General features: G+C 32.0%; 2 protein-coding genes across 3 annotated transcripts in view; one reads left to right on the top strand and one right to left on the bottom strand.

Annotated features, from left to right (window-relative positions):
- LOC134270971 (zinc finger FYVE domain-containing protein 26-like) overlaps positions 1–3,625 on the bottom strand; it is a 29,960-nt gene extending 26,335 nt beyond the window's left edge. The window contains exons 1-6 of the mRNA XM_062753237.1: positions 3,307–3,625; positions 2,561–2,642; positions 1,846–1,935; positions 1,041–1,745; positions 443–610; positions 128–216 (exon numbers count right to left, since the gene is read on the bottom strand). Coding sequence (XP_062609221.1) covers positions 128–216; positions 443–610; positions 1,041–1,745; positions 1,846–1,935; positions 2,561–2,642; positions 3,307–3,530 — 1,358 coding nt within the window. The 5' untranslated portion in view covers positions 3,531–3,625. The remainder of the gene's footprint in view (positions 1–127; positions 217–442; positions 611–1,040; positions 1,746–1,845; positions 1,936–2,560; positions 2,643–3,306) is intronic.
- Positions 3,626–3,702: 77 nt separating this feature from the next.
- Positions 3,703–15,392, top strand: LOC134270987 (serine/threonine-protein kinase Nek2-like). Of its 2 annotated transcripts, none has more exons than XM_062753256.1 (9): positions 3,703–3,785; positions 6,393–6,495; positions 7,431–7,648; positions 8,175–8,412; positions 8,924–9,133; positions 9,719–9,902; positions 10,049–10,103; positions 10,206–10,279; positions 14,273–15,392. In XM_062753256.1, exons 2-9 carry the CDS (start codon positions 6,400–6,402, stop codon positions 14,611–14,613), a joined length of 1,416 nt encoding a protein of 471 aa, XP_062609240.1. In that variant the 5' UTR covers positions 3,703–3,785; positions 6,393–6,399; the 3' UTR covers positions 14,614–15,392. The 2 variants fall into 2 exon arrangements, with proteins under 2 accessions (XP_062609240.1, XP_062609239.1); XM_062753255.1 differs by lacking the exon at positions 3,703–3,785 and adding an exon at positions 3,897–4,250.
- The last annotated feature ends 981 nt before the right edge of the window (positions 15,393–16,373 follow it).

Here is a 16,373-nt window from a genome sequence, read left to right as displayed (position 1 = left end):
TCAATGAATATATCGTCAAACTTATTGTTCTCCAATCTTCAAAATATCTATAGATGTATGTATACTTAGTGTTACTTTAAAACATGACCCTTATTAGACTGACACCACTGAATCATTATTGACTTACTTGGTTCTGTCTAGACACCACTTGATGAGGTCAATTTGGTATGACAACTTATTACAGGCACTCTCCAGTACAGGGTGGGAACTCTTCCACTAGAAATAATTAAAAAGAACTATAGTACATTTACTGATATTCTTCCACTAAAAAATGGTTAACAGGTGGAAAAAATGCATACAATAAAGATTAACTTTCTCAGATATTTAAAAAATGTTTCTTTCCACAATTTTGGCTGAAATACTGTAAAAATAATTTAATTATATCTTTGAATCTGCATAAATCCCAGACTTTTAGCGACAATTTTGAGATGAAAAATCAAACCTGTTCATTTTTTAAGGTGTCCAGTAGAAGTTTAGCCTGGGCACAGGTCTGACAGTAGGACCAGCCGTGGAGAAGAAGAAATGGTCTCAAGTGATCAAACATTCCCGACGATAGAAGCTGACCCAACTCCTCAAACAAGCCATGTTTTATCAAAAGGACTGCTGTGTTCTAGGGACAAAAATAAATGCTTGTAAGAGTGACAAATCAAAGACACATGCTAACTGTATATTCATGAACAAAACAAACATGATATATATATATTTTTTCTTGAAAAAATTTAATATTCTTTTGCATTTCCTGTTTCAAAAAATAAAATCAATATAAGTAGAAAAATGCATATGAATTCAAAAATTTACAATGAACAATTTTGAAAATCCTTATGAAAACTTTATTTCAAAAAATAAATATCAAAATAAAATGGAAAAACTTATTTGTAACTGTGAAATTTAAAAAAAAAAAACAAAAAAAAATCAATATAAGATGGAAAAACTGATTTTCTGTGAAATGACCAATAAAAAGTACATCATATCATTACTCTTTTGAAAGAATACTGTTTAATTTATTTTAAATAATGGTGGCTTTGGCCAATCATACCTACCACAACAACATTAAGGAAATGTTCTTTGTTTGTATAACACATTAGAAACAGTTGATGCATTCCTTCCTCTGTATTCTCTTCTTTGGAAATTTTCAACATCACCCTGGTTTCTTCAGTAGCATCAACATCTCTAAGATTGGAAGGAAAACTACAAGTCTTGACATAAACTTCATGCTCTAGCTTCAGAAATTCCTGCACCAAATAATTATTTTCTGCCCCAATCAGGCAAGACAGCAGGAATTTCCTATCTAGTATTGGTCTTTCTCCACAGGACAATTCCAGAAACCTACCAAAAACCTCCCTAATTTCTGAATAATTTTCATAGGTTTGGGGATTGAACAGTGAGAGTATCTGATATAAAGTTTGCTGATTATCATCCTGTGATGATACTGTGTTTTCCTCTCCACCCTCTGCAACTTTCTCCCCTGCCTCTGGAACTTGGTGAAGGGGTTGGGAAATTTTATCCAAAATACTGCCGATAGCCTTGATGTACAGTAACTGTAGGACTTTGTTGTTTTTCTTGTACTGTTCATGGTCAGAATTTGCATGAAGAGATTGTATTAATCTGTTTCCTAGAACTGGATTCTGTAGTAGAATGGACAGCAGTGTCTGTAGAAGTTGTGTGGTCACCACACGAGGACTCCGGGCCTGGGCGGTCCCCCGACTCTCCAGCTGAAGCACATTCTGGTGGTACTGATACAATTCCTATGAAATATAACATTAACATTTAGATTTTTCCACATAGTAATTGTATCTGTTGTATATTTTATCAAACTTTATAGAAAATATATACATATGCACATACCTTGAGTATTGTTGCAGGTATCCATTCACAGGCATCAAATAATATTAATGAAAACTCAACATCCTTATGTAGTAGTTCAAAATCTTTTTCCTTAAAAAAATTATGATTCATAATATTAATATTAAGATTAATATTAGTCACTGAAACATAGCAAAGTCAGCAAAACAGTCAGCCCAAAATATGTCTCTGAACAGTTCCAAACATTCCTATATAACCATTATTTCTACTTTGGGCAACTTGACTTTAAAAAAAATTGTGAAAAGTCATGAGTATATACACTGAGTACTTTCTTTTAACATCTCATTTATAGTGTGGTACCTTGCCTTCTGCATTTTAAACTTGAATTGGCATTTGATATATCAATTGTTTTTCTTATCTGCTGCCCCATGAACACTTTAATGAGGGGACTAAACAATTTTAACACAACCTTGTAAACATGCTAACCATCTATGGACATTCAAGAAAATCAATATTGTGTCATACCTCATATGCATCATTTGTAAGTGTACAAGTGTTAGTACCTTTGCAAAGGAAGTTATGCACCTGTGTAGTTTGTATGTTAGCAAAATTTTTTAATGTTTAATGCAAGACAGTTTGCATGAAAGCTTTTCCCTATGACAAATATGCAACAATAATTTATAATAAATCTGAATTGAATTGCCTTGTGTGGGGCTCAAGTTTGTTTGAAGTCAGTCTCTTTGGGTGTCTCTATTACCTCTGTATTCTTCAAAGTCCTGTATTTCATCAAACAAAGCCATGATAAGTGTAGTGGTGACCTGATGTTTGTTCCTGTTTCACTGAAAGAGCAAAAAAGTTAGCTGACTTTATTGAAGCCATCATGTTTATTTCAAGGTAGAGAGATTGTAGGTGTGACCAGGACGATCTAATGCAGGATGTAAACTAGTGAATAGAATTTCGAAATTCAATTGAACATATTAATACAATAGTCAAAATTAAGAGATTTGCTTGGAGGCAATTAACTTTTATGAAAAGGAAATCAATGCATATTTAGCATGCCTAAATTTAATTGAGATATAAACATCATGACAATTACTTCACATTTTGTATAAGCTAGGTTTTAAAATTTTGGAAAATTTCGACAATTTTGAGTTGAGATGGCAATTAAAATTTACTCAACTATCATAGAAAAAGTGTATTTAGAATAGTTACATGATGACCAATGTTTTTATATTATCAGATTAGAACGTTCCTGTCCATGTAGATCTGCAGTATGTAAATAATGACAATTGACATAGCCATGCAGAGCAATGCAACTAAACCACCCTCACACCTCATGTTATCATATCATGACATATACAATACATATATTTAATTCATATACAACTAATATATATACAGTTTTCTACAAAGTAAGGATCTTATATAAATGATTTTGATTGGCTGGGTTAGACTATGGGGTACAGGAATCAAGAGAATTATTCATTTTCAAACCCAAACTACCTGCGACTAAAAGGAAATTGAATGACATCGAGTAAAACGTCTTTGATGTTGACATCAGCATATTTTCCTTCAGCATTTAATTGATCGATACAAGCTTTTGACAACTCCCACTCGCCTCTGTGCAAATGATAACAAAAATATTTAAAGAGAGTTTGAATCGAATGGGCTTTCTCCTCTCCCAGTCTGAATAAACAGGAAGCACCAGCATTTTCGACACTTTCCATATCCAATGGAATACTTTTGTTCAATTATCAAACATATTTATCATATAAAAACTGAAAAAATGTCAAAAGTAGAATGACACTACTGGGAGTCGCCATTTTGTAAGTCACATGAGAAGTCGACCTTTGAACCAAACAGCCAATGAAAATTTGTTTAACATTTTCTATTGTCCAATAACAAAGACGATTTCATAATGCGGTAATTTCGAAGCACGCTTCGGTAACACATGAAAACAAAAGACAGAGGTCTTCATTTGGGTAAACAAGTTTAATTTTTAGAGAGTTATACTACACTTAAGTGACACTTCCATTCTTATGCCCTAAAACGTTTGCAAATACTCGAAATAACATTGTCAAAATTTTGAGCATTTTCATGTCTGTTCATGTTGCAATGTTTACATTTTTGTACGCAAGTCAGAACAGTTCATTTGAGTTTGTTCATGTTTCAACTTTGGTTTTCTGTCGGTTATATCTTTGCTTGTTCTGAGAGTGGTATTGTTGGAGTAAAAGTCTATCCCAGCAAATGATGGGGAGTGGATCTCAAATTGTCCACGAAGCAGGGACATCCATACCCCCCAAACCTGTAATTCAGTCTGTGCAGGCAGAAAAAGAATGTGCTGTTAATAATGAAGCAAAGGATTTGGGAAATAAACAGCTGGATCCATGCCCTTTGGATCCTCATATTTCTACTTATTCTGCAGGTCTCTCAAAGTCAATTGGAAAGTAAGGAAATTTGACAACAGTTTTGTACAAATATCAGGGCATGCTATCAACATTACAAATTTTAATTACATTTTAAAAAATGCAATAAATGAATTCAAGGTTATACATGATTACTTCAAAGCTATTGAGAACTTAGTTGGCATGCATATGTTGTTAACTCTGAAAAAAAGAGAATATACGATCTGTCTCGAATCATTAAAGTATGTTTTTATAAAGAGTAAAGATATATTTGTATTGGGTAGGCATACTTAATACCTTATTTATCTTTTGTTTTAAAATAAAAATACTGAGATTATAATATTAAGTAAGAAAGTTTTAAATCGTTTATTATAGTGACATGTTAAAATACAATACAATCAGAATGAGAAACATTAATACAATCAAAGTTCAAACACCCATCCCATCGAACCTAGTATATGTCACTTTTAACAAAAATAAATGAAAAATATATGCACAAGGAACTTTGATTTATTTGAATATCTGCATTGTGCCAATCCTCTTCTTCAAATTATGCAGGAAGTTTAACTAACTGAGATGGACTGTTTTCTCATCAATGGGGCATCAATGATTATCATCCACTTATTTAGCATATTAAAAAAAATGATTATAAGCACAGACTTTAATTATGTTATATGATCAAGTATCATGGTTTGAAAAAGAATTAAAATTTTTACACTGATTATTTCACCTAAAAAGTAGTTGCTTGTTAATTAGCTTCTGAACCATAAAGCTATGTTATATATATGTGCTGATTTAATACTAATTAATATTCGTTATTCATTATCAAGTCTCCCCATCAACCTGAATCTTGTTATGTGTTGTCTTCCACTTTATACCTATACACTAAATAATACACACATCCTGATTTACTAATAATTTGAATTTTTTACACTCTTATTAACAAACTTCATGATTATCTTTCAATAAGGCAATTAAAAACAAATAGGTTGGGGGGGAGGGGGATTATGCTAGATTTGTCTCAATCCAGATAAGAAATATCTAATGACTACACATCATCTTTTGATTTGACACTTTTGTGGTTTTCCAATTTTCAATTTATGAAATAGGTCTATTTGCACTGCCAACTCTTAGACTATTAACATATTCATATAAAGCAAAAATTTATGCATGTATAAAAGATGTAAAACTGTAGAACTGCCACCTTTTGAACAAAGTTTTGCCCATTAATTATAAACCATTCATCAGTTAAACTAATTAAACTAACAAAAAAAAAATCAACACTGGAAGGCTTTTCCCAGAATGTCACTTTCTTATGACAATCACAGATTGACACTGGCATGTGTTGAAAGATAGTGTTAAGGATTAATTCCTTTGGAAAAAAAATCTAGTTTGATGATTCAGTGTATTAAACTATATTATCCATTGCAAATTCAAAAGGAATTGGAGATATTATTATATATACATGATATAATCATATGTATACTAGTCTAGGTACCGGGGTACTTTCACTAGTACAATGTATATTGATCTATAATATGTGTTCTTCTCAAGATACCTGTCTTTTCATTTAGCTAATATACATGTATCACTCAATTGTTTTGTCACCCTAGGTATATATTTCTTGCTTCATTAATTTTGAATAGCCCTTCCAAAACTAAAGGCTCTGTTTCTCTCTTATATGTGTTACCTTCCCGGCCACTTTGTGTCTGTGTTGACAGATAATTCCATAACAGGTGTTAAATAAGGGTGACAATGCAGTTACAATTTGCCATGGACAGGTAACTCTTGATAACCCAAGCCCCCAGGGCATTTGTCAATAGCTTTAGGGTGCCTTCAGATTATCTTTCAAACAATCAGCTTGATCTTTTTATTTCCTTGTAATATTATTTTCATTGTTGTTAACAGGTTAGTAAAAGAATTTTTTTTTCTTTTTGTGTTTAATTGTTGAGGCTTATTTGATCCTCTTCTCATAGGTGTAAAGTCATTTTTAGTCTTTCAAAAAGTCATGCATACATGTGCATGTGCATGTGGGAGAAGGTAGTTGGCTTATAATGAGATTATATTGATTGAATTTTACAATCTTGGCAATCTTTTATTTTGCTTGCAGTGAATTTGATTTTATCATCTTTTTAAATAACTGTAGCTGAAAAATGATCATTTAATTTTTTTTCTCCACTTTAGACCCAGAATGCCCAGTACATTAGAGGATTTTGAAGTCATTGGAACCATTGGATCAGGATCATATGGAACATGCAAGAAAATCAAGAGGAAGAGAGATGGAAAGGTATACTCTGAGGTTTCAATTTACCATAATATTAGTTAGATATTAGAAGTATAAGGTGCAATTGAATATACATGATAAAGCTTTGTGAACATAAATTTGTTGGTGAAACTTTCAGGTTTCAATTGACCATAATATTAGTTAGATATTAAAAGTGTGCAATATGGCTCTGTGGACATAAATTTCTTGTTTATCTGTATTGTCAGTTGGAAGTCTTTGTTCAGCTGTGGAGTTAATTGAGATAAATGGAGTTGCAATCTTATCTAAGAGCCTAAATTCTGTAGATTTATCATAGTGTTTGAAACCATAAATAACCCATTGATAGTACCTGTGGTAAGGTGTAAATAGGTCTTACATAACTATTTTCTTTGAATATTTTTTTTAATCTTGATTAATTAAAATGCCATTAGAGGCTAATCATATATGTGTTGAACAACTGTTGAAATGTTTGCTTTCTCTGATATGACTGTAGCATTGAACTTTGACTTCAGGGAAGTGAAAATCTTAAAATGTTTTATCATGTAGAGAAATAGCTATATGAAATTAATTGTTCTGAATAAAACTTAAATGATTTTTAAAATTACCCGTGTAGGTAAATGTTTTGCTCATGTGAAATCAAAATATTGCATACCTGGTACATGTGTATTTTCTCACTCAGTCACTGCATGCATTTGATTATGCTATTATGCATGCAGCATGTGCTAAAGTAAATTGTTTGTCAGAGTGTTTTTGTAACAGTCTTATTTCCATCATTGACAACATCCCCCCCCCCCCCCAAAAAAAAAAGCTTTAAAAATTTTCACTATACACTTCTATGGTATGGAATTAAGAAAAAAAGAAGATACATTTTATACGTATATATTTGGAGAAACAGGAATCAACTCAAAGGGAGAATTAATATCAACTTGTTCTTAAGTTCATGTTTTATTTCTATAAAGGTTCTGGTATGGAAGGAGATGGAGTATGGCACCATGACAGAATCAGAGAAACAGATGCTGGTGTCGGAGGTCAACTTACTCCGTGAACTGAAACACAAACACATTGTTCGCTACTATGACCGAATCATAGACCGCAGCAACACCACCATCTACATCATCATGGAATACTGCGACGGAGGGGATTTATCAGTTCTTATTTCAAGTTGTAGAAGAGAAGGGTAGGTCAACTGGTTCTGACAAAAACAAAAAGTATTACATTCCAAAGAGTGAATGATCAAATGAATATTTATTTTGTAATTTTGGAAATTTTATCATAAATTATATATTAATAAAATTTGATTGTAAAAAGATATTTCAAAACATTCAAAAGAATGAATGATCCAAGAAATATTTATTTTGTATCTTGGATTACATACTTATAAATTGATAAAATTTAGAGTGTAAAAGATATTTATGATTTACATTAATCAAAGCTCTTCCATTCAGTTTTCTTTTTATAGAGTTAAAATAATTACAGAGTTCGGACTGGCAAGAAGACAAAACAAGCCAGTCCAAAGTGACTTTAGCCAATCTGAAATCTTTATATCACAAAAATGCAAAAAAAAAAAAAAAAACCTAATTTTTTGGGGCTTTATTACACATCTTGTGATTAATTCATAATATTATAGTCAAGAGAAGCTAACTTTTATGCTCCTGGTTAAGGGTAGCAACAGAAATTACAGATGATGTATTTTTATGTTGCAGAACTTATCTGGATGAAGATTTTGTGTGGAAAATGTTGATACAAATGACATCTGCTCTGAAGGAGTGCCATCGCAGGAAGAATGGTAAAGCAGTGTTACACAGAGACCTAAAACCGGCCAACATATTTCTGGACTCGGACAATAATGTGAAACTCGGTGACTTTGGACTGGCTAGAGTTCTACATCATGAAACCAGCTTTGCCAAAACCTTTGTTGGAACCCCGTACTACATGTCACCTGTAAGTTAATGAGAATGCAGATATTTCCAGTTACTCTTTTGCATAACTGCCTAAAGTGCAACAACTTCATTCCCTTTACCTTGTCAGCCTAGAAAAAAAATTAAATATATCGTTTTCAGTTTATGTGAATAATGTATATCATACACTTGTTGATAGAGAGCTTCACTTTTCTATGCTGTTGAATGTGATATTCTCTGCTATTGATTATGATATTGTTGATGTACTGTGAAATCACAAATTTTTGTCTGTGTTTAATGTTCATGGTTTTTGAGGTATGAAGAGACCCATGAATTTATGTCCACCACAGAGTGCAATTTTTTCACATATTGTACTACTGAACAAAATCAATTTCCCATGAAGCAATATATATTTTCCACAATCCATGAAAATCTGACCCCTAAAAATATGTTAATATTTTACAGTAAATTCTTCATAATATGCTGCTGATAAGCCTCAGAATCTGGTTCAATACATTGTACATGTGATACCTTGAATTTGTTTCTGTTTATAGGAGTTGGTCAACAACATGTCCTATAATGAGAAATCAGACATTTGGTCCATGGGTTGTATGCTGTATGAGATGTGTGCCTTACATCCCCCGTTTACGGCCAGTAACCAGCAGGACCTGAATAAAAAGATCTGTGTGGGGGACTACAAGAGGATCCCCAGCCGATACTCCGAAGATCTCAACAGCATCATCTCCAAACTACTCTGTGTAGAGGTACTGTATGTCACTTTATGTTTTCAAGAAAACAATAGATTTATGTAACTGAACAAGACTAGCTGCTTGTGGAAATGTTGTTCTCAGGTATATTTCTTCTAGTAAAGATCCCATTAAAAAGTGTAACCTTATTAAAACTGTATCACACTTTTAAATACCAAATAACATTTCTGGTGAAAAATACTGTGTCAGGAAAATTTGGAGATCTGCATTAGAGGTACTCATCTGATGAAATGGTATTGACCCCAATAATATTAGCAGCATGGAAAACATTTCATTCATTTATAATGTGGGTATATGTGACTTAATCTTCCGACCAATGACTTTTTGTACCAATTTTATACAGCATATAGATCATAAATCTGCATTTTTATGGAGGGGTCCAGTCCCCCCACTCCCCTCTAGATTTGCGCATGTCTGAGAAGGGGAATTTTAAAGTATTTTTTAAACTTATTTAATATTTGATCCATGATATAAAAGTACAATGACTACGGGGACAGGACTGTACAGCACTTAGTTTTCACAGTAATATTCAACATTTTTAATACATATACAGAGTTATTTTATGTGTTAATCTTTGTTTAGGTCAACAAGAGACCCAGCATTGAGGCCGTCCTAGCAGATCCTATAGTTCTCCGAAGGAGTCTCAAACTGGACAGTGCTCGACGGAGCTCAGCGGGTAGTGCCGGGGCAGACTCATTATATACATGGGAGGAAGAACTGAAGATTAAAGAGAGGAAACTGGAAATGAAAGAAAAAGAATTAAAAAGTGAGATTTTATTTATTTTTACAGAGATGTCAAATTTTCTTTTGGTTTTCATTTAGGAAAACATTTAGAAGTAAATAAAGGCAAGAAAATGCTGCATTAATATTATAAATTTTTTCATCATCTTCTGAATCATTTTTTTCTTTTAGGTCAAGAGCGAGAACTTGCTATCAGGGAGAAAATGATTGAAGATAAATTAAAACGGTAAGATTAGCCAGCATTATACGGTTATACCTGATTTTTTACCCCAATAAACTGTTCCATTTAGAGAAATGTACATTGATTTCTTACACTTCTTTGTTGTAGAATTGAGTTACTAAGTAAAGAATTCAGAAGAAAGAGTGACCTGTCTCGCGAAGTCTCCTCATCAGGGGATGGAGGTAAAACTTTATTGTCCCCAATAGCGCCACCACCCCGTATGGTGGTCAAACCCATGAACTTTCCTCTGCTTTGCATTCCGTCTAAATTTGGTACTCAAAGATCACCCTTGACACCAATTAACTCGGACAGTAATAAAAGAAGTTAATGGTGCCATTTTTCCATGCTTTATCCCTGTGTGTGTATTTGCTTTTTAGTGGAAATTGATGAGGGAAACTCAAGAGATTCAGATTCCCTTATCAAAACTATTTTCCTGCTTGTCATTTGCAAATTTCAATCATTTTAATGCAAGATTTTAATTCAAATTTAAAATTTGACCATTTCTCATGGAATTTGAATCTTTCCTGCATGTAATCTTCAAATTTCAATCATTTTAATGCAAGATTAAAATTTAATGCAAAATTAAATTTTGACCATTTCTCATGGAATTTGAAATCAATATTCTGTCATATTTTCACATGCTTTAAAGTTAATATTTTAAGAAATGATGATTGAAATTCCTTTGCTGTGTTGCTTTCATGTTTGTTTGAAATATTTCTATGCAAAATAATTTTTTCTAATGGTGCTATGGTAAATATACTGCAAAATCAGTTTTCTGTACTTCATGCATTGGAAATCTGATTTCACAGCTCATATTTGCCAAAAGTCAAACTTTCATTTTATATTCAGTCATCTTCTTTTGCTGTGCTGTTTTTCATCTTTAGTGTTTCAATAACCACAATATGTATTCAATATGTATTCAATGAAAAAAAAATTGCAGTGAAAAAAAATTAACATTTGATTTAAAGTTTGTTTTCCTTAATTTATTTTTAAAAGAAATAATTGCAATTTTCAAAACTGAAATATCCACTGCACTTTTTAGCTCTACTGGTCAGAGACCAGAAGAGTTTATGCGATAGTAATGCGTCAGGCGTCCGTCCGTCTGTCCGTCTGTCTGTCCGTCAGTCCGTGTCTGTAAACAATTTTTCAAAATGCTACTCCTCCTACAGTTTTGGTCTTATTTCAATATAACTTTGCACACAAATAGACTACACTAAGATACATAATTCTGTGTATCGGTTTTTGATTTCGATGAACGATGTTGCCGTGGTTACTAAAAATAGAAATTTCTGTGAAATTCTTTCAAAATGCTACTCCTCCTACAGTTTTGGTCTGATTTCAGTATAACTTGGCACACAAGTAGACTACACTAAGATACATAATTCTGTGTATCGGTTTTCGATTTCGATGAACGGTGTTTCCGTGGTTACTAAAAATAGAAATTTCTGTGAAATTCTTTCAAAATGCTACTCCTCCTACAGTTTTGGTCTGATTTCAGTATAAATTGGCACACAAGTAGAATACACTATGCTACATAATTCTATGTATCGGTTTTTGATTTCGATGAATGGTGTTGCCGTGGTAACTAAAAATAGAAATTTCTGTAAAATTGTTTCAAAATGCTACTCCTCCTACAGTTTTGGTCTGATTTCAGTATAACTTGACACACAAGTAGACTACACTAAGATACATAATTCTGTGCATCAGTTTGTGTGTGTGAACGGTGTTGCCATGGTTACTAAAAATAGAAATTTCTGTGAAATTCTTTCAAAATGCTACTCCTCCTACAGTTTTGGTCTGATTTCAGTATAACTTGGCAAACAAGTAGAATACACTAAGATACATAATTCTATATATCGGTTTTTGATTTCGATGAATGGTGTTGTCGTGGTTACTAAAAATAGAAATATCTGTAAAATTCTTTCAAAATGCTACTCCTCCTACAGTTTTGGTCTGATTTCAGTATAACTTGGCACACAAGTAGACTACACTAAGATACATAATTCTGTGTATTGAATTTTAATTTTGATGAACGGTGTTGCCGTGGTTACTAAAAATAGAAATGGCTGTAAAATTGTTTCAAAATGCTACTCCTCCTACAGTTTTGGTCTGATTTCAATAACTTGGCACACAAGTAGACTACACTAAGAAAAAAGAGACTTTATCAAAAAAAATTATTCTATTTAATGCTGTTTATAAAGTTTCAAATCCCAGCTGCTTAAGTACTTTCTTTCTTTGCTATAAGTTCAAACCACTGAAATATCCACTGCACTTTTTTTTTAATATGTTTGACTGTGCTGTGCTTCCTGTAAAATCATGCTTACCTGTATCTTTTCATGTCTGTTGATGCATGTCTCATTTCATATTCAAATATATTCAAATACATATTCATTCTTGTGTTTGTCTTTTCATTTTGTGTTTGCTTTTGCATTTCCTTTTCATGTGTGTATTTATACGTTATAGTCATTTTCATTTGAATCTGATCTGAAAAATGAGGTCAAATAGCCTTTTATTTGCTACCCTTGGAGTTGCACTAATCAATTTATAACCTAAAACACAAGTGGAAAACAAGAAATTCTCTAATATAATTATTGCCCATTTCCTTTTACGAAATCTGAGTGTTATTTTGTTAATTCAGTGATTTCTGTTTTTGGTAGTTACAGTCTGAGATATTTTTCACGACAGAATATGAGTGCCATTTAATGATTAATTTGTTCAATTCTGTCTATAATTAAAAATGTTTAAGAAATTTAGTTTGGACAATATGTCTATTTATTAACAGGCTTCTTTTTCTTTTCCAATGGTAAATCGTTTTTCAGATAAGAATCTTTCATAATTTTAACTTTTGTGCCATTTATTTACTTTTGTAGTAATAACTTATCATAGCTTGCATCTGATTTTCACGAAATTCTCTCATCCATCACCCTCCTTTGGGTATGTATACTCTGAAATAATGTGGTGAAAAATTACATACTCTTGGAATGAAGATGAAATGGGTTTTAAAAGTTTGAAATACTGGTATATGTATATACATGTATATTTTAAAAAATATCTTTTGAAGAAACAATACCATGCATTGATTAAGTAATGTAAATCAATTAATTATCACAATACTATGGAATTTATTTTTTTAAAATGCACTGTGACTTTCATTCCCCATTGCTTTGAAATGTATTATGAACTTCACCTTTATAACTGTACATCAGTATTCACTCAAGATGGGAACTTGGGAGAACTGGTACATGTACCCATGAAATTTAATGATTCCATCAAAAATGGGTATTCACTATTAAAGGTGTATTTGAGGGTTGTACATACATATGAGTTACTTTTAGCTCAACCTGACAAAGTTGTGTATTACTTCAGGCATTAGCATCCAAGGTTTATGTTTTTGGAGCAGATTTCTTTCCATATATTTCTAAGCCCTTTATTGATGATAATTTATTAGAATTTCATGGGTGATGAATATAGTATGTTTCATTAGACCAATCAGGTTTCAGATGCTGCATATTTTACAAGTACAGTAAAACATCATTTAATTATATCAAACTCAATGAGCCTGAGACAAAATTTGAAATATTGGAGGATTCAAGATATCAGATTTAAGATTCTTACTGAATAACTGATTCGAGCTTCAAAATAAAAGTGTTTGAGATACATGTACTAATGTTTTCCTAACACTGACCAGAATAATGTTGTGGAGCATGTCAAGGTTTTTACAAGGTGAAAGTTTTTGGAGCAAGCTTGCGGTCAAGTATCTACATTAATAAAGTCTACCTGGACAAAACTGCTTTGATGATTCATCTAAATGATGGACAAAAGTCTTACTTCAGGTGCTTTCATCTACATGTACATTTTTTCCAGATGAGTGACCATTGACCAGATTAAAGTTTTAGGAGGAGTCTGTTCTCAAGTTAACCATTCTTATGGTGACTAAACTTGCATGGATGATGCATTTATCAATCAATACACACTACCAGACTTGCTTCAGATGCTGTATCAAACCAATTTAATCTCAATGACATGAAGATTTTGGAGTCATAAGTGTCACTTCGTGTGTGAAACTAAAAGGCATCTTGAGCCAATAAGATTCAATTATTTACCAGTCAAAGATGCATGTCACACCAGATATATTTTTTTCCTTGTTCCTATTTATATTTTATGATCCTTTTCAGATGACATAGACTTGTTTGATGGTTTGCATCCATGTTTGTCAAGAGGCAGGCGCGATCCAGACTCTCCCAAGAAAAAAGTCTCGTTTGACATGTACGGCAAGGAAAATCTCCGTCGCCACGACAGATACAAAGATTACACTGTGGATCATCTCCTCACCAAAGATTATACCTCAAAGTATTCATCTGATCTCAAAGACTATCATAATCTGTATGAAGTAGAACTTGCTAAGAGAAGGGAGCTAAAAGATAGACTATTTAGGGCAAAATCCAAGGTGGCAGATTTGCATGATTTGAAAATTGATTCTCACATACGAAATCGAAATTTACTGTATTTTAGGTAGTTATTTAATTTTTGCTAGGATTTTTTTTTTTTTAAAGAAATTTTTCATTCTTTTTTTTCCATACATTTTTATAGTAATTTATTGTTTTTGAGAATGTCATTGATATGACTATCAAGCAGAATAGTTTTTGATTTCTTGGTAGTACATGTAATTTGCTAAAATTTTGATATTTTTCTAAATTTATTTATTATACATGTATTGATATTTTGATCCATTAATTAAGTAATTATCATGAGATCTTTATCTCATCAATGAATTTCCATTTGATTCTTTATTTACAGCAATTCCGCCCATTTTCTGTGGCTCATTTGCCATTTTGAAAAACTACATTCCTTCACATTTATATTTATTGTTTTGTCTTACACATTTTTATTTTATTTGAATTTTTTAAAAAATATTTGCACTTTACAGCAAACTTTTAATCACAAAAAGTTGCTTCTCATCCATATTTGTGACTAGGAAAAATGACATAAATTATGCTTGTTTGTAAAACAGGTATTGTGCAAATCTCATGCAAATGCTGAAAGTGATGAAAAATGTCATTCATATGTATTAATTTATTTATTTCATTGATGTTTAAATACATGTTGACATCTAACCATATATCTAAGGTTGACACAACATCATTTACCAGTATTTTAAAATTTTTGCAAATTGCAAACTAAATGTGCTCATAAATAATTTACATTCAAAAAACAGTAGCTATTGAGCTCTGTGATATAATTTTATATTTTTTCATTTGTTGTTTTGTTACTGAATAATAAAATCATAGACTTGAATTTTTTTGTTATTAATTAAAGGCCAATTAGCGTATGGTGAGAACAAACTTGAAATTAAAACAAGCAAATTTAAAGAATCGTCCCCTGTTCTCGATGACTTTGTTGGTGAGATGTAATTTTTATGGCATATCGTGTCAAATATGAACCCCCTATAATATTCATTCAGAAGTTATCACCAAAGTTTTTTTTTTTTTAATTAGGTCAATCGTGAAGGTCAAGGGGTAAGAAATCATAGCATGCACAGATAATGCAAATGTCAATCAAAATTTTGAAGGAAAAATTAATATTTTTGAAGAGTAGGTCAAACTTCAAGGTCACAAAATCAGTCTGTTCGTCCGTCACAAAAACTTTCACCTTGGTCATATCTCTTGAATGAGAAGAGATGGGGCTTTCATATTACACATGTATATTACCTTTCACAAGATCTTTCTAAATTTACTATGATTTTTGACCCCCCTGGCCTTGAAGTTTGGCCTACTTTTTTAAAAAAAAAAGTATTACTTTGAATTGGCCATAACTTTTGAATGAGAAGAGATAGGACTTTCATATTAAATATGTATTACCTGTGATAAGATCTTTCTAAATATTTTTTGACCTTGTGACCCTGACCTTGGAGTTTGACCTACATTTCAAACACTTATTCCTTGCACATGACTTTTGAATGAGAAGAGATGGGGCTTTCATATTAGACCTGTGTATTGCCTGGGACAAGAATTTTCGAAATACACCATGGTTTTTGACCACATGACCTGAAGTTTAACCTACTTTTTAAAAACTTATACAAGAAGGTATGGTCACCATGCTCATGTATGCACGTGAGTGCACGTGAAATGAGTAAAATCAAAAATACACTTGAATAAGCGTATTTTTTTAAATACTTTTGGATTAAATACTTTAATATTTAGTATATTAAAATATATAGATTGTGTAGACAAGATGATATGGTCATTACGCACATGCATTCACATGCGCACACATGCA

This window comes from Saccostrea cucullata, unplaced genomic scaffold, assembly GCF_032062105.1.
Source record: "Saccostrea cucullata isolate Sc308-1 unplaced genomic scaffold, CSIRO_AGI_Scuc_v1 ctg1567, whole genome shotgun sequence".
NCBI lineage: Eukaryota > Metazoa > Mollusca > Bivalvia > Ostreida > Ostreidae > Saccostrea > Saccostrea cuccullata.
The sequence above is the reverse complement of the archived record's forward strand: the minus strand, read 5'-3'. Positions and strand labels throughout refer to the sequence as shown.